This window comes from Hyperoodon ampullatus (genome assembly GCF_949752795.1).
Source record: "Hyperoodon ampullatus genome assembly, chromosome: 6".
NCBI lineage: Eukaryota > Metazoa > Chordata > Mammalia > Artiodactyla > Ziphiidae > Hyperoodon > Hyperoodon ampullatus.
In genome coordinates this window covers 126,457,751-126,477,955 of record NC_136919.1, presented here as the reverse complement: position 1 = coordinate 126,477,955, position 20,205 = coordinate 126,457,751, and the positions used below count along the sequence as shown (strand labels likewise).

The following is a 20,205-nucleotide window of genomic DNA, read 5'->3' as shown; positions in this document are numbered from 1 at the left end:
TTCTCCAGCCCCATGGCCTCCATCCCTAAGGGGTTCAGCCGGGCTCCCAGAGTTGGGGCAGAGTGACAGGGGACCTGAGGCTTTGGCTCAGAGCAGACATCACTCCCACCGCTTTCATGGTTAAAACAGCCGTCGGGCCAGCCGGAATCCCAGGGCTAGGGAAGGGAATGGGGCTGCAGAGTCCCATTGCAGTGGGGCCTGGATGCAGGAGGGGGTAACTGCAGCCATTCCTGCAAAAAATCTGTGGTACAGAGTCTCACGTGGCCCACATAATGCGCGAATAATCGACAGGCTCTGTGGGAATCAGAAGTATATGACTTTTCTTAACATTTACCAACACAATCATCTTATGTTACTCGTACAATACGGATAATCATTGAATTTAAAAATAGTTAATGCACTCCCATAATAGTACATACGTACATACATTAATTAATTAATTAGAAATAGCTAATACATTCTAGATCGAGCTTCTTCTTAATGGAACAGCTGACAGTTCCTGACGACAAAGCATTTAGCATGCGCCCGGCAGCGCCCTAAGCACACTGTGTATCGTGTCACAAGAATAGATGGTCGTGAGGAGCGTGGAGTCTGGAGCTCGTCTTGGTTCAAGTTGCCACTCGAGCTGCGTGACTTTGGGTAAATCAATCAGCCTTACTGTGCTTACAGACAGCTTTCCTGTCTGTAAGACAGGCTAAGCGTAGTAAATGTAACTCATAAGGTTGACACGAGGGTTAAATCTAAATTCATCTGTATCCAGTGCTGGTAGTGTCACCTAGTGCCTGAGAAGGGCTTCCGTGGCCCTCAGCTGTTGTCATGGTTACCACCATCACCCCTCACAGTAACCCTGTGACGGTTGATTTATGAGTCATGATTCATACAAATCCTAAAAGGTAGGTTCTCTTATTATCTCCATCTTCTAGGTAAGGGCACTGAAGTTCGGGGAGGTGGACCAAAGCCCCGTGGGGCAGCGCCCGCATTCACGCCCCGGCAGCTGGTCCCGGCGTCCGGGCTTTGCATGCTACAGAACATGGCCGCACTGTGTGACAGTAGTTTCCAGAATAATTGTCTGCAGTCAAACATTTCCATGTTATGTTCTTTTTTTCCCATTGTCAGCTTTTCAGAGAAGCTTGATTTTCCCCACCAGTGGCTTTTCAGTTGAGCAGCTACACTGTAGTTGAAAGGCCTTCCATGACCATCAAGCAAACGAGGCAGGAGCTGGCATCTTCCACGTGCCTAGCACAGAGGCACACCCTTTGCAAACTTCTCGTGTCCTCTACACAGATACACTCATGAGGTGTATGTTTTCCCTGTTATAGAGGGGAGGAAACCAGGGCTGATGAAAAATCGCAAAGAGTGAGTCCTACTCTAAAGCTTTTGCCACTAGGCTGAACGGCTAAATTAAGTGTCAAGAGATTCTCTTGTGGCCACTTCGTAAAGTGGCCCTCTAATACTTGTTACTGACTTTGCTTGTTTTGGACAGGCAGAGGGTCTGGCTTCTCCGGGGCACCTTTGTGGCTGCCCTCTGATGAGTTACTCGTTCTCTTCCTTCCAGAGGAGATCTGCACGCTCGTCATAGCAGAGGCGCTCCCCGAGGACGCCGGGATCTTCACGTGCTCAGCGAGCAACGGCTACGGGTCAGCGAGCAGCACCGCCCAGCTGGTGGTCACCTCAGGTATGCGGGTCCCCACCCGGAGGACGGCTCAGCCGCCAGGAATGCTTTGCCCCGGGGGCCATCCTCACAACCGGGGTTTCATCACAAAACAAAAGGCTGGGGTGGAAGAGAGGGAGGGAAAGCAGAGATGAGAGCACAAAGGGGATGATGTAGCAGCGAAACACATGTGGGGCCCTTCCTTCAGTCTTGGGATCTTGGTCTTGGAAACAATGCGATGGCTGCCCAAGGGCCTCCTGCTGGCCCGGAACTATGCTCACACCAATGTCGACGGGGTCTGGAGATACTGGCGCAAATCAGTCACTGTTTAACCCACTAGATAAACCTAGAGAAGCTGTAAAGATCGTAGAAACCAGATTTCATTGAGACTGGACGCCTATGAAAAACTAAAGGAATGTATCTTATTACTAAAACCAACATTCAGAAATATCTGGGCAGTTTTTTAAACTCAGAAACTTACTGCTAGGGAGAGCAACCTGAAACAGTTCTTTTCCTTTATTTCTTTGACCTTTAGTTAACTGTTTTCTACTATTATTAATTAGCTTTACCTGGTCTTTACTGCCTTATTTCTTTTGTTTGTTTTACAATGGTTTTTAAAATACCTCTTTGGCCAAGCCCAGTACGGGGCACCATGGTTAGGAGGCAGTGAAGACGCAGCCGAATTGCACCTAGGTTTCTCTAGAACAGGGAGAACTCGTGCTAGGGGGCGGCAGAGACACAGACAAAACCAGTTGAGGGCTGTAGTGGGGAATTAGTGCTTTTTCATCTTCATTAAGAGAAGAAACGTAAAGTTCACCTTAACGGGACACCAGTTGATAGGAATGAGGGCTCTAAGTGTTAACAGGAAACTCCGGGGTCATGATCAGAGCTCCAGGGAGGATCCCAGTATTTTGATTTTGAGTTGAAGACGGTCCCAGCAAATGGCCACAGCAAGAGTGCAGTGCTCCAACCACGTGGCCAAAACTCAGGGCTCCACGTCCACATGGCAGAAATTAACATGCAGTATTTCCCATTTTCCTCGGGGATAAATCTGCTCTAGGCCAAACATAAGAGCTATTTTTGAGCTTTCTGTTCACCTCAGTAGGCATTTTTTGGAGCTCTGCTGGACTCTGGGCAAGGCAAGGAATACAAAGATACTCTTAAGATGCGTTCAGGCCATTGACAGTAACAAGCAAAACTTTCTTTTGTACCAAGTTACAGCTGGTGTCAGTCATGTGAACCGGAAAAAATTATCCGTGAGATTGTAAGACATTTCCCTTAGACTCAGAGCTTCACTTGGCTTTATGATGGATGAGTGAATGAGTGAATGAGTGAATACCCATTGCCCAGCACAGAAAACCTCTGTAGCCTATGCTGACGTCAGCAAAGCTCAGGTAGGATGTTCCGTCGGATCCATGGGCTGAAATGCAAGAAGGCAAAGCATCATTAGTTGATACTGTTTGTGCTGTCTTTTTTTTTTTGATGCTGTTTGTGTGTGTGTGTGTGTGCGTGTGTGTGTGTTTTAACCAAGTTCTATCTTTAGCTCTTGTTTGAAATTTGTTAATGAATTGGTAGCTGGTCTCCCAGCTGGTGGGCCATTCAGGAAATGAAACAGGTGCAGTGAAATCAAGCCTAGGGGAACCAGGCCCCCCCTCAGCATTGTCCCTTCAACAGCTAACAGGACCCTGGGCCCCCAGGCTGTCTGTGACGGTGGGGAGGGGCTGTGGATCATGAGTGTATCACGGTGTCTTCCTCCTGTCCCCTCCCTCAGCCAACATGGACACCTGCGGCTATGACTCAGCTGGAGAGGCCAGCAGTGGCCGCTTCCAGCCCTCCCCGCTGCCCCCTCCAATCTGGGAGACCGGCTCTTTCGAGTTGGCGTCACAGAAACCAGCTGAGATCCAGCATGTGACCGGTCCCGTGTTCGGGCTGAGCCCGGCGGCCCTTCAGTTCAATTCCGCCGTGGAGAGGGAAACCAACGGCGTCCACCCAGGCCCCGGAGTGAATGGACTGATGAATGGCAGAGCTGATGGCAGCAAAGCTCTTCCCAGCGCAGCCGTCCTGCTGTCGCCCACGAAGGAACCCCCGCCTCTGCTTGCGAAACCGAAACTGTGAGTACCCCCGTACGGCTTGATCACACTGTGGTACTTGTGCTGAATTGCCTCTGTTGCCAGGGAAACCGTTTTACCTGGGCTCCACCACGGGGCAAGCGGCCCCTCCTGCAGGCGAGTTGTCCTGGGCTGGTGTGACCTTTGCTACCAAGTGGGGTCCTTCAAAAATGTAAATGATACCCCAAAGTAAAGAAGGTAGATGAGAAGCTTGGTCCAATCTGCCTTTTGCTAAAAACTGTAACTGGTTTCAGCTGTGAAAGTATCTGCGCCTGGTGCAGCCTTCCGACGTATGCAAGGGTGTAGCCCTCCCCAGAGGAGATGGGAAGGGACTACGTTGAGCTGTCTATTCAAAGCATTTCTAAGTGTTTCACATTTAAGAATCAGTAAGGAAGTCCGATACAGATAAGCACGGGAAGCCTGAAAGCTGAGGATGGAGATTGCGGGTGCGGACCCTGGGGAAAGAATGAGTGCAGAGCGCCCTTCCCAGCCTGACCCACTGGGCTTTGGGATCCACGGAAGGCGTGTTTCCACGGTTACCACCTTCGTGTTTGGTTTCCATTATTTTGTTAGGATGATAAACCTTGCGTGCGCTGTTTCCATTGGCACCACACCAGGGAGGGTGGTGACGATCGGAGCTGTCACAGTGTCAGGAGGAGGAATCAGGTAACAGAACAGGCCTCGAACCACTGCCCTGATGGAGGTCGGTGGAAACGCCAGAGTCACATCAGATGTGTACATGGTCTACGTGGCCACATCTCCTTGAGAATGAATTCTCCAGGATCTGGGAAAGCGCCCTGCGTTTCCCCGTGATGTCTGAGCTTTGTGATTTCGGGAGGAAGGATGGCTTCAGGACAGGAGTTACTCTTTGCTTCCCTGGTACTGAACAGCCTGCTTTATTCTCCCTTCCATCAGCTCATTGGTGAGAATAGGTAAGGTATTCAAGTTAGAATAATATCTTATATCCGTACATCGCTTTATTGTTAGGCGATTTTATGAGCATTATTAGACTAATCAAGTAACGAATCATCCAGACAGATGGCTTAAGTTAACAAATGGGCAGGCAATTTTATAAAAGTAAACTCCTTGACAATCTTGGGTTGCAGTTTCAGAAATCTCTCTTTTACTACCCTGCATCCTGTAAGCAGCAGAGCTGCTCGGTTTGTGTACGGTAGCGAATGTTCCATACCTAGACTCCGGGCGGCCTGAGATGCCGGGCAGGTCGCAGGAGCTCAGAAGTGGCAGCCTTAGAAGAGATTTATACTCTTGTAGCTCCAACCCGCTGAATGAATTGCCTCTGCTGACTACCTTTATCTTTGCATCTTGAATATGTATTTGCAGTGCTTTTAATGAAAAAAGGGACCTGCCCTCCTGAGGGAGAAAGGACGGGGTGTCCACTGACGGGGCCCCGGCTGGGCTGTCAGTGAAGTGTGTCTGCCCTAATAGCTCATGAAGTGAGTCTAAATCACAGGAGAGCAAACAGGAGGGGCTGCTAACATGCCTTTGCAGCCTTCCTCATCTCAGGAGTTTGAACAGCTCTTCAGCTTTGAGCTGGACTTTGGGTGAGGTTAGTGTCTCTGGGAGGGTGGGGCATTGTCTGTAAAAGGCAGGCAGAACACTTGGGTGGTTATTAAGAGGCTGTGGTTATTAAGAGCTTGCGCACAGGTTTGAAGGGTGACATCATGACCTGCTTCTTAGGTTTTCAGTATAAAGTAAAATACAGGGAAAATGGATTTCAGTGTTTAAATTCCCTTCATGTGGAAATTTAGGGCAACCTGGTAGCTTAGAAATAACATTGCTAGTAGCAGGTTTTCCTGCTGCTTTCTGTTTTTCAAATCTTTATGTGTTTAAATATATCCTTAGAGCATCACTTCATGATTTGCATATTGTATAATTACCTGCCAGTTACTAGGTAGGAAATAATATGTGATTGACACTTTCAAAATATATATCCATTTTAAAATTTTCTTATGAATTGCAATCCTTTTTTGAATTTTGTCTTAATTACAAAGTAAGTGCGTGCTCGAGGTGACAGTTCAAACGATACAGAAGTACTTGAGGTAACCAGCGTCATGGTTTGGTACGAGGTCTTCCACCCTTTCTCTGTTATCATGATCTTTTCCGAAAAAGTTTGCTCATTGTTTTAGGAGTTGTATCCATTGGTAGGAATGCCATCTAATGACATCTGCAAATCACGTAGAATGACATCCAGGTAATTGATGATTAATGTCGCTGCCAAGAAAAATTCCTATTCCTGTCTGCTTCCCGTCATACGTTGGGAAAGAATGAAATTTCGAGTCTTACGGTTGGCGGTGGGAAAACTGGTGCACTTGAATCTCTTTTCATCGGCCCATGATTTTACTACTTTTCATAAAAAAAGGAGAGGCTTATACTTGGGGGAGTTTTATGGCATTTCATTCATCTGAATCATTTGTAAGCCAATAGGAAACAGTTAGGAGGGGACAAATAATAGGAATTTAAATATTGCCTCTTAATAAATGAACCTGAAAAGGGTGTTTGATTTGTCAGATTCCTGAAAAATTATCATCGTCAGAAGGAAAATCTCTTTGCATTTTTTTCTTTCAAATGGCTCACTAGTTATTATGGAAAGGGAAAAAAATCAGACTGAAACAGAACGGTAGAAAGCCCCTGAATTCCCTTCTGCAGCAGGGTCCTCCAACAGATGTCCTCACCGGGGGTCTTGTCGCCCCTCCAGCCTCCAGCTGCATCTGTGCTCCCGGCCCACGGTCGTGGGATCCACGTCCACTCCCATTTCTGCCTCTCTCAGTGTCTTTGGCTCAGACACCACCCCTCAGCTGTGAGTTAAACATGATTGGATGTGGGCCATTCAGTGAGTTCCAGGTGCCAGACGCAACGCACCGTGGGCCGGAGGAGCACTTAGCCTCCACCCAGGGAGGAATTCACCTGTGAGAGTTGTTTGTGTGACTCGGTGTCAGACACTCAGCACCGTCCATCGCAGTGCGAAGAAAAGAAGCCACGTGCTGCTGAAATCATAGCTCTTATCAGAGAACAAGAGGAAGGAAGGAACATACGCCTAGCTTTTGTGAACTATTTTTTATATTATTGTCCTTGTTCAGGGCTCACCAAGTCGGTCTGTTGCTGCCCACTCTCTACAAGTGATGCCCGAAGATTCAAAATAAATACACGACCCTGTCTGTTAATAGGAAATCAAGTCCCAGGAATCCTTTTTTCTTGCCAAAACATAGTCCCTGGAGGACATGGGTATGCAGGGTCTCCAGGATTAAACCCTGGAGGGAAACTTTGGAGCCAGGTTGAGCAGGTGCTTTACAGGACCTGTTCTCCCACTAAGCTCATCTCTTCAGTTAGGCCAGGCAGTGTGGAAAGACCCACGTGCTGTTTTCAAACCCCGTTTCTTTCTTCTTTGATATTCGTCCTCGGTCGTGTGGAAGAAGCAAGGTGAGGCACCCAGGAGGGGCTGGCTAGAGGGGAGGCCATGGGTGAGTCCCTGCACTGGACACAGGACGGGTCAGCGGCTGAACCGGTGCCAGGCACATGCCCCGGCCCTCGAAGCCCAGGCCCTTGGACGGGAGAACGGTCCTGAAGTGCTCGCGGCGTGGTCACCTGCTGCGTCACCGGCCGCACGAGGTGTGGGCGCCTCTGCCTTTGCTCCTGTTCTCCCTGCTCTGCCTGCTCTCCCTGCTCAGGAGTTCCCACCTGAAAATGGTCACATGACTGCAGGCTGAATCAGGCTTCTCAAAGCGGCCACGTCTCAGACCTTGGCGTCTCTCTTGCTCCCACCCTGAGACAGCTGGTTATTCCAGCAATGCTGGTCTCGAGGACAGGGGCAGGTCCTGTAAAGTCACTGCCGCTGAGGTGTCGGGTTTTACGTGTCACCTCGTGCAGTTCTGCCGTGACACGTGCGTGATGATGAGCCGTCACGAGCCCTGTGAGAGGAGGAGGAGAAGGGGGAGGCTGCTGGAGACACAGGACAGGAGGGGCAGCCGGCCCGCTCCCCCGTCGGGGGCTCGGCGGGGCCAGGCTCGCTGTCACTGGGACCTCCCTGTGGTCCCCTCCGCGCTCCTGGACACTAAGAGGGGCACAGGGGCTCCCTTGCCTGGACTGTTCGCTGCCCGGCACGTCCTGCCCGCTGCTGGGGGCGGCTGCTGCCGGTCTTCCCACTCGCCACGTCCCCCGGGGCCCCCAGTCCAGAGCGGCCCCCAGCCGTGCCCAGTAAACCGCGCCCTCTGCTGTCTGCACAGCACGGAATTATTTCTCATAGTTGCTTATTTACTTGCATGTTGCTTTGGGCGTTGCTTTCCCGCACGGTTAGAGCGAAGGACCTTGACTGTCTCTTCACTGCTCTTTCGCCGGGTTCTGCGGCCTGACAGACAGTGAACGCTCAGGAAGGTTTGAATGAGTGAAGCGAGAACAGACCCATGAAGAGGAAGAGAAAGGCCTCCCACGTTTCGAGCAGCCCCATTCACTGTGCTTACCTTGGACCCACATGTACTGTGGGATTTCTGCTTTCCAACCCCACCCGTCCCAGAGGTTTCCCACTTGACAGTACTTCCCAGCTGACACCCTTATCCTTTAAGCTGAATGAGGATGAAGGATTGAATCAGAATCCCATTGGCTAGAATCACATTAGGAAAGGATGTCCAGGGTACTTAACTTGGGAGCCTTTTCAGTTCCTTTCTCATTTCTTCCGTGTTCTCCTTTTATGAAAGTCTGGCTTTAAAACGTTGTAGACAAAAATGAGACATTTGGGAAAACGAGGGACCCGTCCCTCTCCTGTCCACCCCCCACTGGCTGGAGGACAAGCAGAGTGCTGTTCAAGGTACGTGGACTTGACATGCCAGCACCCCATCCGACGCAGACGCTGGACGATGGGCTGAGGGCGTCTGGGCTGTGCCTCACGTCCTGTTGATGTTGGACGCGGCCCAAGCCCGGGTGCGGCTCGGTCAGTGCAACTGGGAAAGTTGGACGTTTCCCGTCTTTGAACCTCTGCTGGTTGGGGTTCAAGGTCTCACTCTGTGACTGTTTGACATTCACATACCAACGGTCTCTTAGGTTCTATCCTAGGTAAAGGCTTACCTGCTAGGTCTAAACACACACAAAACAAAGAGACGATAAGCAAAACAGTTGAGGTCAAAATAAGAACCAAAGGTCAAAGAGATGACCTCTCCCAGCAGTTTTGAAAAGGTCCTTCTTTTAAAATAAAATTAAAAAAATTATTTATTCATTTGGCCACGCCGGGTCTTAGTTGCAGCTTGTGGGATCTTTAGTTGCAGCCTGCGGGGTTTTTTAGTTGTGGCATGCGGGATTTAGTCCCCGGACCAGGGATAGAACCCGGGCCCACTGTGTTGGGAGCGTGGAGTTTTAGCCACTGGGCCACCGGGGAAGTCCCAAGAGGTCCTAAAATGTACAGAAATGTCCTGAAAATCTAGCTCACGTGTCATTCCCTGACTCCTGATGAGTGTCTGCAGTGTTGGGTGATGCTGGCACCCAAGACACAAAGAGGGAGAGGACAACGGTGTCACCTCTGAGTAATTTATGACCGAGTACTGCTCAGGTCACACCAGCAGGAACGCACACAATTCTGCACATCTGTCAACGTCACGTGGACGTGTGGAATGACCAGTCCCTAGGTTAGGTTCCGTGCAATCCAAATGCCTTCTCTTCCCAGGTTGATGTTAGGAAGATAAGCCGCTCTGCTTCTGATTCCAAAAACCTAACAGGCACCAGCTTCCATTTCTGGTTGAATGATTTTCATTGTCTGCTGAGTCTAGTCAAATAATGAAGCAATTTAGTGACAGTGGAAGTGCAAAGTATAGAACCAGAAGGGTTTTCAAAGTAATATTAGGACAAAAACAGAGGGCAGAAAGAAGTTTCTTCAATTTGTTATTATAAAATCACAGGCACACACTCATCCATGTGTTTATGGGACCGTGGTCCTAATTCTGAAGCACCTGGCCACGCGGATGTGGACTCTTCGTGATATAATATGATGATGGCTTTGCAGGAACAGTGTTGATGTTGAATCACTTTGAGGCAGCCCCTCCCAGGAATGCCAAGTCCAATCAAGGAACTTCCTGAAGCTTAAAGCTTTTCACGAAGGAATAACATCTCGATGTGTCCTTCCTCATGGTTTTTTCGTGTCAGTATTGGCTCTGACACAGAGTCACATTCTTGGACGTTAGGATATGAGTGCCCTGCTGGGCTAGTCTCTTGGTGAGTGTAAAGTGTTAGTTCCATTTCCTGAAGAAGCTTGAGTCCTTTTTATGGCCGGTAGCCTTATTTGGTGTCTAAAATACAGTTGAAAATACTTACAGATAATCTGCATATTTTTGAAGTAATTCTCAACCATCCAGAGGAAATGCCAGATATTCATCCCAAATATTGGGTGCTTTCCGTGAAACAGTAAATGATGATGCAATCTCTCTTCAGTGTATCCATCTCATCTGGCCTAAGTGCGTATGAGGGCCCCTTTGGTGATTACAGAGTAAGTTGAAAAATGTAGTCCCTGCTGGGTAGAGACCTTTTATTTTTTAAAGGGGGAGCCACGTATGAGCTACATGCCCAGAGATCATGCTCTAAATCTGCTGTCCAAATATTCACAACAGAGTGTTAAGCAAAAAATACCAGAAGCAAAATGATATATGGAGCTGAAGACTAATTTTATGGAAAAAAATAAACTATTTCAACCAACTAATATGTGTATTATGTGGGAATTCCCTGGTGGTCCAGTGGTTAGAACACTCGGTGCTTTCATTGCCGTGGGCCTGGGTTCACTCCCTGGTCGGGGCACTAAGATCCCACAAGCCACACGGCCAAAAATAATAAAATAAACTGTGTGTCATGTATTAGAAGGAAATACACCAAATGTTACAGCTCTCTGCGTGGTGCGCTATTGAGCAGACGATGTTTTCTTGTTGACTTGATCTTCCAACTGAATTTCCGACAGTGAGGGGTCTTACTTTTATGGCTGCAGAGTGTTATTTTACAAGAACTAAGCCCTTGGCACCCTCCCTCCCATCCGTCCTTCTCCATTCAGCCTCAGTCCAGTGACCACCGTCCTGAGCACAGCTGGACGCAGAAGGTTCTGGCCCTGCGAGCTCTTGCCCCCTTCCCGCCGCCCGGAGCCCCCGTCCCCTCCCAGATGTCAGGGGCTTTGGGATTCCATCTGGGCTTTGACAACCCATCCGAGAAGACCGTCCCCAGAAAACGCCCCATATTCCAGGGTGACGCTGCCCCCCATACACTGTCTCTGCTCCCCCAAACCCAACCCCTTTCTCCAGTTGCACATTTCAGGTGTTGGGATAAAAGTAACAGGAGTGGTAAAAAGTAATTAAAAAAAAACCAGGAGTCAGATAACCTTCCATTTTAAGGCCAAAAATAAGCCAAATACTTTAAAGACCAATGTTTAGCGGATAATCCATACAAGGCCTTGCACAGAAAGAAGGATGAGACTTTCCTCTCAGAAGCATCCGTGAGGGAGAAAAGATTCGAGAAGGAAAATTGAGGTTCCAAGTCAAATAACAATATGATCAGTAAAATTCCTGCCGAAAGCGGGAGCGGAGTTGTGGTTAGTGGGAGATGAAGAGAGAAAAAGGCTGAAGACAGCAGTGAGAAAGGATAAGGAGTTCCAGGACCGGTGCTGTGTATTTTGTAGAAATGGTGAGAACCCGTTGGAAGTAAGAGACTGATCCACGTTGGATTCAGTGACTGTGGTCTCAGGACTTGGTTTCAGCCATCATCAGCCCTCTGGAGGTAGAAGCAATATCACAGCATCCCCACACGCCAGCACCACCAGCTGTGTCCTTGTGGGGTCATAAAGGGAAGCAGATTAAGCCGGATCAGGGCTTAATGGGAAAAGAGATCGAACTCAAGAAAATGGAAGTTACACCAAGAATGAAAACGACTCGGAGGGTGAGATGGGAAAACAGGAAAAGGGAACAGAAGTTGTGACCCCAGAGAAGACTCTGAACGTTCAAACCCTTAAGAAAGAAGGAACTTCCACGCGGTAGAGGAATGCCAGCGGTGTCTGTTTGAGTGGCCAGTGGTAGTGGAGGTCAAGGTCACGAGAGTGGGGGAAGCGGTCAGGTAGTGATGAAGTGGACACTTTAGAAGGAGCATTTACGTGGACGATGGCCACAGGGGGTGGCAGGAAACCACGTGCTACGAAGCAGTGAAGCCATCAGCAAGGTGAGGACGTGGCCAAGGTCGTTGGTGACAGGCAGGGGAGAGGGAGTGCGACGCAGGAGCGCAGAGACGGAAGGAGAGGCAGCCGCCCAGGGATGATGGCGGGGCCGTGCTAAGCGTGCACTGGGGGTCCGGGACCACGCAGGACTCTCCTTGCTCAGAGGAGGCCACGCTGAGGTTGGTAACGTCCTCAAGGAAATGCAGCTTCCAGTCAATGCTGAAGCATTTCCGATGACACCGAGGAGGTGGGATGCTGGGCAGAAACAAAGAATCCCACGGATAATCCCGTAGGAGAGGGGTCTGGGGGCGAGAGGAGAAGGAAGGCCGCGAGGAGGGTGGGGGGCCGGGTTTGCGTCAGAGGAGGTCGGTGGGAGGGCGAGGATGCCAGCGCCCTTGGGATCACCTGCTGGTGTTTGACAAAGAGCAGCCCAGGGCCTTTGGAGTCAGAAGTGGAAGGAGCCGTTTCTGGTATGGTTTGTACTTCTCTGTTCGTCCCTGCTCACTTCGCTTCCACTGTAGCCCTGTGATCCGTTCTGTAGTTACTAACCTCTTCCATCCGAGGAGGACCTCGAGCTGGGTTTTTACTGAACAAGCCCCTTTCCTAGATTTTGATATTTGAAAACAATCGTTTAAGAACAATTGAGCTAAGGCTCATGAGTCTGTAATCCATATATATTGGGTTTTAGTTTGTGTCTACAACTTTCACTACAAGAGAATTTATTTCTGTCTGCTGCATGCTGAAGTACATTAGCTTGCCCCCTTTTTTTTTTTTTTTTTTTTACCATTGATTTCTTTTTCTCTGTGAATGTGTAAGTCCTTCATTCAAATGAAGCCATCACCTAATGGTGAAAACATTAGTCCCAGGGAGCTTTATCTGAGTTGGTTCCTGTTACATGTGTAAAAGCAGACTGTTCATTTTCTCAACAAACCTAAGAATGACTGTTTCCTTACTTGACTAAAGTTATGATTACACAAACCTTGTGGATAGCACTGGAATCAATGTTGGTTTTTGAAAACCTTTTCCATATGTGGCAGGGAACTAGATATTCCTTCATTTGGTTTTAAGAATAAGGTACATGTTAAACGAATTGGATAAAATAGATTTCCATGAAACATGTTGGCTGGATAATCACACATAAATTGAGACACAGATTTGCTCCATTACTCAAAAGGAATTAGATGTTCTTTCATTTGGTTTTAAGAATAAGGTACATATTAAACAAATTGGATAACATATGTAGATTTTCATGAAACCCATTGGCTGGATAATCACGCATAAATGGACACACACATTTGCTCCATTATTCAAAAGGAAACTATAAATTAATTGCAATCAGAACCTCCAACTTTGCTGTACGAAGCTCACGTCTTCTGACCCCTGGATGCAGAGGTTCCCACGAGGAAAGTCCGGGCACCTCCTTCTGTCAAGGCTGTTAGGAGGATACACAGCGATTGCCAGGGTTTTTCCTGAAGTTCCGGGGAAGTGCCTTAGTAAATAAGAACCTGTAGTTAGGGTCGCTGTCTCCGTTCGCACTGTTTGCTAGAGCTCCCTTCTCTGCCCCAGCTCAGCTCCGAAACCCTGGAGCGTGCTTGCTCTGTGCCTGGCTCTGTTTCACAATGTCCCGCGGATCTGGTTTTTTATGTCCATGGAGTGGTGGGTGTATCCTCTGTAGGCGGCCTCTGAGGGGCTCCAGCTGTGAGCCTCCTGATACAACGCTAGTAAAACCGTGGAATCGCTAACATACTATCCAAATATTTTTACTTCACTCTGCATGTCAGGGACCGTAAGGAGTGTAGGTCCAGCTCTCTGGTCTTTTTCTCAGAGGAGTTTATAAATTGGTCAAATATGGGTAATTATACGGCTCGGCTATCATTGCAAACTTTCTGCTTCCCTAGTAATTGCCATTAAATGTGAAGGTTTTGAAAGGTTTCTGGAAAGACCACATATATTTTCTCGGCCTCGTTTCCTTCTTTGTTGGAAAATAGTTCCCGTGCCGTCTGGTTTCAGGGATGTATCATTACATGTAGTGCTGTTTGTAGGAGAGAAAAAAGAAGCTATGAAATACGGCCTGAGTACAGTGCAGTGCAAAGTAAAAACATCTTCTGGAGTTTCTAAAATGGAGTTTGTAGCTTGGACTCGCAAGTAGTTTTGGTCACGGGGGTGACGTCTCGCTCTGGGTGATCGTGTTTCCTGTCTGGTATCCGCCTCTCCTTCATAGCGGTTGTTTTCTTCAAAGGGCGTCCTCTAAATCAGATGTGAAATGTTCACATTTATTTTTATTCTGTCACAAAGCATTCTCACAGAGGAGAGGGTTTCACAATGGGACCTTCTAGAATAACAGCAGGAGTTTCGCTTCATGTGTGTTCTAATTATTCTATCTTAAAATAGCAGAATTATGTTTGGTCTTGTCATTACTGTAACAGTCTGATACTAAACAGCTGCCTTAGTGGAGAGAAAGATAATACAGAATTTTTAATTTTTACCAAAAAATGGCAGAGGGAGGTTTCTAAAAGCAGTTCGATGGCCCCTGAGTGTCCATTACTTGAGAAGGTGATTTCTGCTGAGGACCTCTGTTCCCGTGTTCACCGTGGTATCACCTGCAGGGAAATGCACATGTCGTTATTTTGCACATAACAAAGGGCCAAAGGCTGCTTTTGTACAGCAGAGTTCTGTTTTGCACTCTTGGTGCCAGTAGGAAGCAATCTCAGTAAACTGGAATTCCTACAACAATTGGAATGGAATGAGGAAGGTTCATCTCTTCAGTGCTGTCTCTGTTCTGGGTCCTTTCAGTCAGGACAAGGGAAGGCACCACGGAAACAGATTCTAGAGTCTGGGGCCCACCTGGCCGGTCCAACCTTTGCTCTGCATCTCAGGCTGCACCTCCTCTGCTGTCTTCTCATACCTGACCATCTTGCAGGGATGGATGCAGGCAGGCGATGAGGCAGACTTCCTCCTGGACCCAGCTCAGGCCCCAAACATATAGACCTGGATTGGAGTGGAATGACAGGGCTGCGCGGGGTCCAGGCAGACAGGAGGCATCAAAGGCAGCGCCCAATTGGGAGTGTTCGGGGAGGCGGTCCTGCAAGGCCGGGTCTGTGTCGGGGGTTTGGGTGGGGGGCTGGCCTGAGTTGGATGGCTGATTTCTTAAGAGCTTGACCTCTGAAAAGTGACTAGAAGTTGCCCTGACATGATGAGTATCTATAAACGGATAAATTAAAGTTTTGAATTCCTCTCTTTCTCCCAAGTCCTTATAAGTCTGCAGTGTACCCTCCACGGAGTCTAGAACAAACTAATTTAGGGTGATATGAGAAAATAACCAAGTCCCTCTAGCTGACTGCATCCCACTTGGTTATGAGCGATCTGTCATGTATTCTGGATTTATTCCCAGATCAGTGAGTCAGTTTCCCCCTGGTGTCAAATTTCCTCCACGATCTATTTTCACATGAAATTTATAAACATCAACTTTTGGGGTCTTTTTCATTAAATTTTTTTCTTGAGCTATAATTGACATATAACACCATATTGATTTAAGGTGTGCAGCGTGTTTCCAATATATGTGTATATTGTGAAATGGTCACCACACTGTGTCTGTTTAATACCCCTCACCTCACAGAGTTACCAGCTTTTTTCCTTGTGATGAGAACATGAAAAATCCACTCTCTTAGCAGCTTTGAAATATACAACAGTGTTGCTGTCTGTAGTCACCATGCAGTGCATTACACCCCAGGACTTAAGTTATCTTATAACTGGAAGTTTGTACATTATGAGGCCCTCCACCCATGTCACTTACCCCACCACCCCCAGATTCTGGCAAGCACCCATCTAGTCTCTGGGTATATGAGTTCAGTTTTTTGTTTTGGGATCTTTTTTTTTTTTTTTTTTTTTTAAGATCTCATAAAGATGAGATCGTACAGTATTTGTCTTTCTCGGTCTGTCATGTAGCATAATGCCGTGAAGGTCCATCCATGTTGTCGAAAATAGCAGGGTTGCCTTCTTTTTATGGCTGAATAGTATTCCTGTGTGTGTGTGTAAGGTGTGGGAGGAGGGAGAGAAAGAGAGAGGGAACATCTTTACTTCTGTGTCCGTTCATCCATCAGTGGACACTTAGGTTGCGTCCATGTCTTGGCTACTATAAATAATGCTGCAACAAACATGGGGGTGCAGATATCTCTTCAAAGTAGTGATTTCATTTCCTGAAGATACATACCCAGAAGTGTAATCACTGGACCGTATGGCAGTTCTGTTTTTGAGTTTTGAGGACCCTCCATATTGTTTTCCATTGAGGCTGCACCAGTTTACATTCCCGCCAATGGTGCATGAGGGTCCCCTTTTCTCCACATCCTCGCCGACGTTTTTGTTATTTGGTATCATTTTGATCATGGCCATTCTGACAGTTGTGAGGTGATACCTCACTGTGGTTTTGATTTGCATTTGTCTGATAATTAGCGATGTTGAGCATCTTTTCACGTGCCTGTTGTCCATCTGTATGTCGTCCTAGGAAAAATGTCTCTTCAGGTCTTCTGTGCCCATTTTTCATCAGGTTGTTTGCTTTTTCACTGTTGAGTCGTGTGAGCTCTTTGTATATTTTGGGTATTAACCCTTTATTGGTCATATCATCTGCAAACATTTTCTCCGATTTGGTGGGTTGCCTTTTCGTTTTGTTGATGGTTTCTGGTGGTGTGAGCATGTCTTGTGCTAGGAAGCAGTCTGCTCATTCATGGTTCATGTTGACATTAGCGTGAACTCAGAACACTGTCTAAAGGTGCAACAGGATTATCGAGGAATTTACAGGAATGAAAAAGCACTCTACACAGTCATACCCAAGAGTCTCCGCCGTGCACTGGACGGTCCACGCCTGACAAAGGCAGGTGACGGGGTGGATATTTATTCCGATAAGAGCAGTTACTGTCATCCTGCGTGTAGACTTAGTACACGTGTTGGGCGTTTTTCCTCCAGAAAGTCTTAATTGCAGCTACTTATGTAACCTGGGCATGTTGCATTGATGGGACATTTCAAAATAAAGAATTGCTTAAGTCACAAAGAAACTATTTCAGAGATTTTGTGCAAGTATAAGTGACCCAGTATGAATTATTGATGCATTTGGAAGATAACCCTCTGGCTCACTCACTCTGTTTTCCTGTCTCGGTCGTGGGTTTGATTTTATGATGAACTCTCTGTATCCTTGTCGGGTCTCATTGGGACCATCAGGGCAGCTAGTCAGCATCTTCTTAAGCATTTCTTTTTTTTTTTTTTTTAAGTCTGGTTGATTTACAATGTTGTGTTCCTTTCTGCTGTACAGCAGAGTGATTCAGTTATACACATCTATATTCTTTTTTCGTGTTCTTTTCATTATGGTTTATCATAGGATATTGGATATAGTTCCCTGTGCTCTACAGTAGGACCTTGTTGTTTATCCATCCTATATACTAGTTTGCATCTGCTCACCCCAATCTCCCATTCCATCCCTCCCCCTCCCCTTGGCAGCCACAAGTCTGTTCTCTATGTCTGTGAGTCTGTTTCTGTTTTGTAAATAAGTTCATGTGTGTCCTATTTTAGATTCCACACATAAGTGGTATCATATGGTATTTGTCTTTCTCTGACTTACCTCACTCAGTATGATACTCTCTAGGTCCATCCACATAGCTGCAAATAGCATTATTCGTTCTTTTTTATGGCTAATATTCCATTGTATATGTATGGACCACATCTTCTTTATCCATTCCTCTGTCGATGGACACTTAGGTTGCTTCCATGTCCTGGCTGTTGTGAATAGCGCTGCAGTGAACATAGGGGTGCATTCAACCTTGTGTTTCTCATGTCATTGTCCTGACGTGAAGATGTCTGAAATGCAGGGGAGTCCCCGCATGCTCTCCTCCGTTCTTGACCAGCTGTTCTGTCGCTCAGGACACAGCTGTTCCCTTCAACCCTGCTTCGCTGTCATCCTGGAAGTGTCTTCACCTCTCTCCTTTCCTGGTTCCCTGGCTCCTAAATGCCATGGGTCTCACTGTTTTGTTTTCCTCTCTCAGTTGCCAGACGCAAACCCTCCAGTAGCTTTCACAGAAAGCGTGAAGGACCAATGGTTTCTAAGCCCTACTTGTCTGAAAAATGTTTTTATTTTATCCTCACACTGAAATGACAGTTTGGCTTGCTTTGGGATGCTAGAGTTTTCCTAAGAATTTTGAGGAAATTGCTTCAGATTCTTCTAGTTTCTAGTGCTAATGTAGAGGAGTCCAATGCCAACCTACTTTCTGGCCCTTTGTGTGCGTGACCTATTATTTTTTTCATTCTGGAGGTGTGTCGAATCTCCTCTTTATCCCCGGTGCTCTGAAATTTGCTTGGTGATATGCAGTATTTTTCAGACACTGTACAGGATATTTAGCTAGGATAGTTGCCCTTTCCGTTTGAAAACTCGTGAGTATACATTCTGGAAATTTTCTCATTATTTTCTTTATTTCCTTTCCACTCTCTCCGTCCTGTCTGAAACTTGTATTATCGTGATATTTCCAACTCCTACATTAGAGCTGAGGTTCTGATTTTCTTTTCTTGCCTGTTTCCATTGGACTTTCTATAGATCTCTTCACCTTTGTCTTCCATGCTTCCTGCTGAATTTGTCATTTCTGCTGTCATACTTTCATTTCCCAAGGCTTCCTTCTCGTTCTCTAAATTTCCTGTGGCATCCTGTCAGTTCACCCAGTCATGTGTGCTGTAAGGACCTTTATCTCTTTGCAGCTCTTAATCACTGGAGGTTTTTGGGGGGTGACTGTCATTGTTGTTACTTAGTCTCCCACCCCCATTTTCTGCATTTTCTCTATTCCCTCAAGTTCCTTTTTTTTTTTTTTTTTTGTTAAATCTACTTGGGCTAAATTTCATGTCTGAGGTTTTCTTTAACGTCTCATGCTGATTGGCACCCACACGTTGACTGGAAGCTCTATTGTTGCTGGGGGTTTGCCAGCTGGTAGGCATCACCTAGGACTTGGCAGGGACCCAAAATGTCAGCATCTGCAGGTCTTTCCTCGTAGGTTGATGAGTTTCTCTAGAAAGAAAAGCATTCCGTTTCCTTGCCTGGCTGAGGGTGGACGGGGTAGGGACGTGCTTGGCAGACGGCATTTGGGAGCTGAACGGGGACAGCTGGCTTCAGTCACTCAGAGGACGTGCCCATGTCCTTCCCACACCCGTCTTCAGCCCCTTGTCTCACCCCTTCTGTCTGCTGGGCCAGGCGTCGCTGGGTCTGACTCGCTGGCTCTCTGTCCCCACAGTAGAAGCCTCCTGACTCTTAAAGACGAGGAGGAGGGATGGCCAAGGGGCTCCAGGGGCAGGTGGAGCTGGCCTGTCCTCCTGTACTCAGAGCCAGCCCTCCCCACCTTCACAGCGGACTAGTGGCCAGGCCTTCAGCTGCTCAAGTGAGCTTCCTTCTTGTTTGCTCCGCCTCCTGTGGGCACGTGGTTTCCACTCTCTTCTCACGTAAGTCAGTGACAGCTCCCTGCACGTATATTCCAGTGAAATCACAGTTGTTCCCTCCCTCTCTTTCTCTCTCTCAGATCTAAGGAAGGAACAAAAATAAAATGCAGCCATTCAATCCACCACTTGTTAGTAAAAGACAATTTACAACTTTGGACCTTGTTTTTATTATTTATTTATTTTGCGGTACGCGGGCCTCTCACCGCTGTGGCCTCTCCCGTTGCGGAGCACAGGCTCCGGATGCGCAGGCTCAGCGGCCATGGCTCACGGGCCCAGCCGCTCCGCGGCATGTGGGATCCTCCCGGACCGGGGCATGAACCCGTGTCCCCTGCATCGGCAGGTGGACTCCCAACCACTGCGCCACCAGGGAAGCCCCATGGACCTTGTTTTTAAAGGGAGATTCTTTCTAGCCTCAGAAAGCAGTGTAGACAGAGACAGAATCTCCACCTCTGCCCAACAAGGTGACCTTGAACAAGCCTCTCACTGACCCAAGTCTCAGTTAGTCTTGAGTAAAGGGAGGGATGAGTGCCTACTTCACAGGACTGTGGTCACAGGCAGTGATGTGCTGGCACAGAGCAGTGCCACGGGGCAGGTACCCAACTGATGTTACCTGTCATTGTTCTGATTATTATTAAGAGAATGTGGACAGTGACTCTTTTGTTCCTTGACTACACATACAGAAAGCTTCCGAAATAAGCAACTTTCAAAACTTGCAAAAAAAGGGGACTTTTTCCTAGGTTATGTTCCTTTTTTCTTCCTCCACCTTAAAAATGTAGTGAGAAAAAAAAATTGATGGAAAATCA

General features: G+C 47.5%; 1 protein-coding gene across 1 annotated transcript in view; it reads left to right on the top strand.

Annotated features, from left to right (window-relative positions):
- The window catches only part of PALLD (palladin, cytoskeletal associated protein), a gene marked incomplete at both ends in the record, with an annotated part of 383,889 nt that overhangs the window by 183,123 nt on the left and 180,561 nt on the right, over positions 1–20,205 (top strand). The window contains 2 exons of the mRNA XM_079706944.1: positions 1,556–1,675; positions 3,423–3,762. Of these exons, the coding sequence (XP_079563070.1) occupies positions 1,556–1,675; positions 3,423–3,762 (460 nt within the window). The remainder of the gene's footprint in view (positions 1–1,555; positions 1,676–3,422; positions 3,763–20,205) is intronic.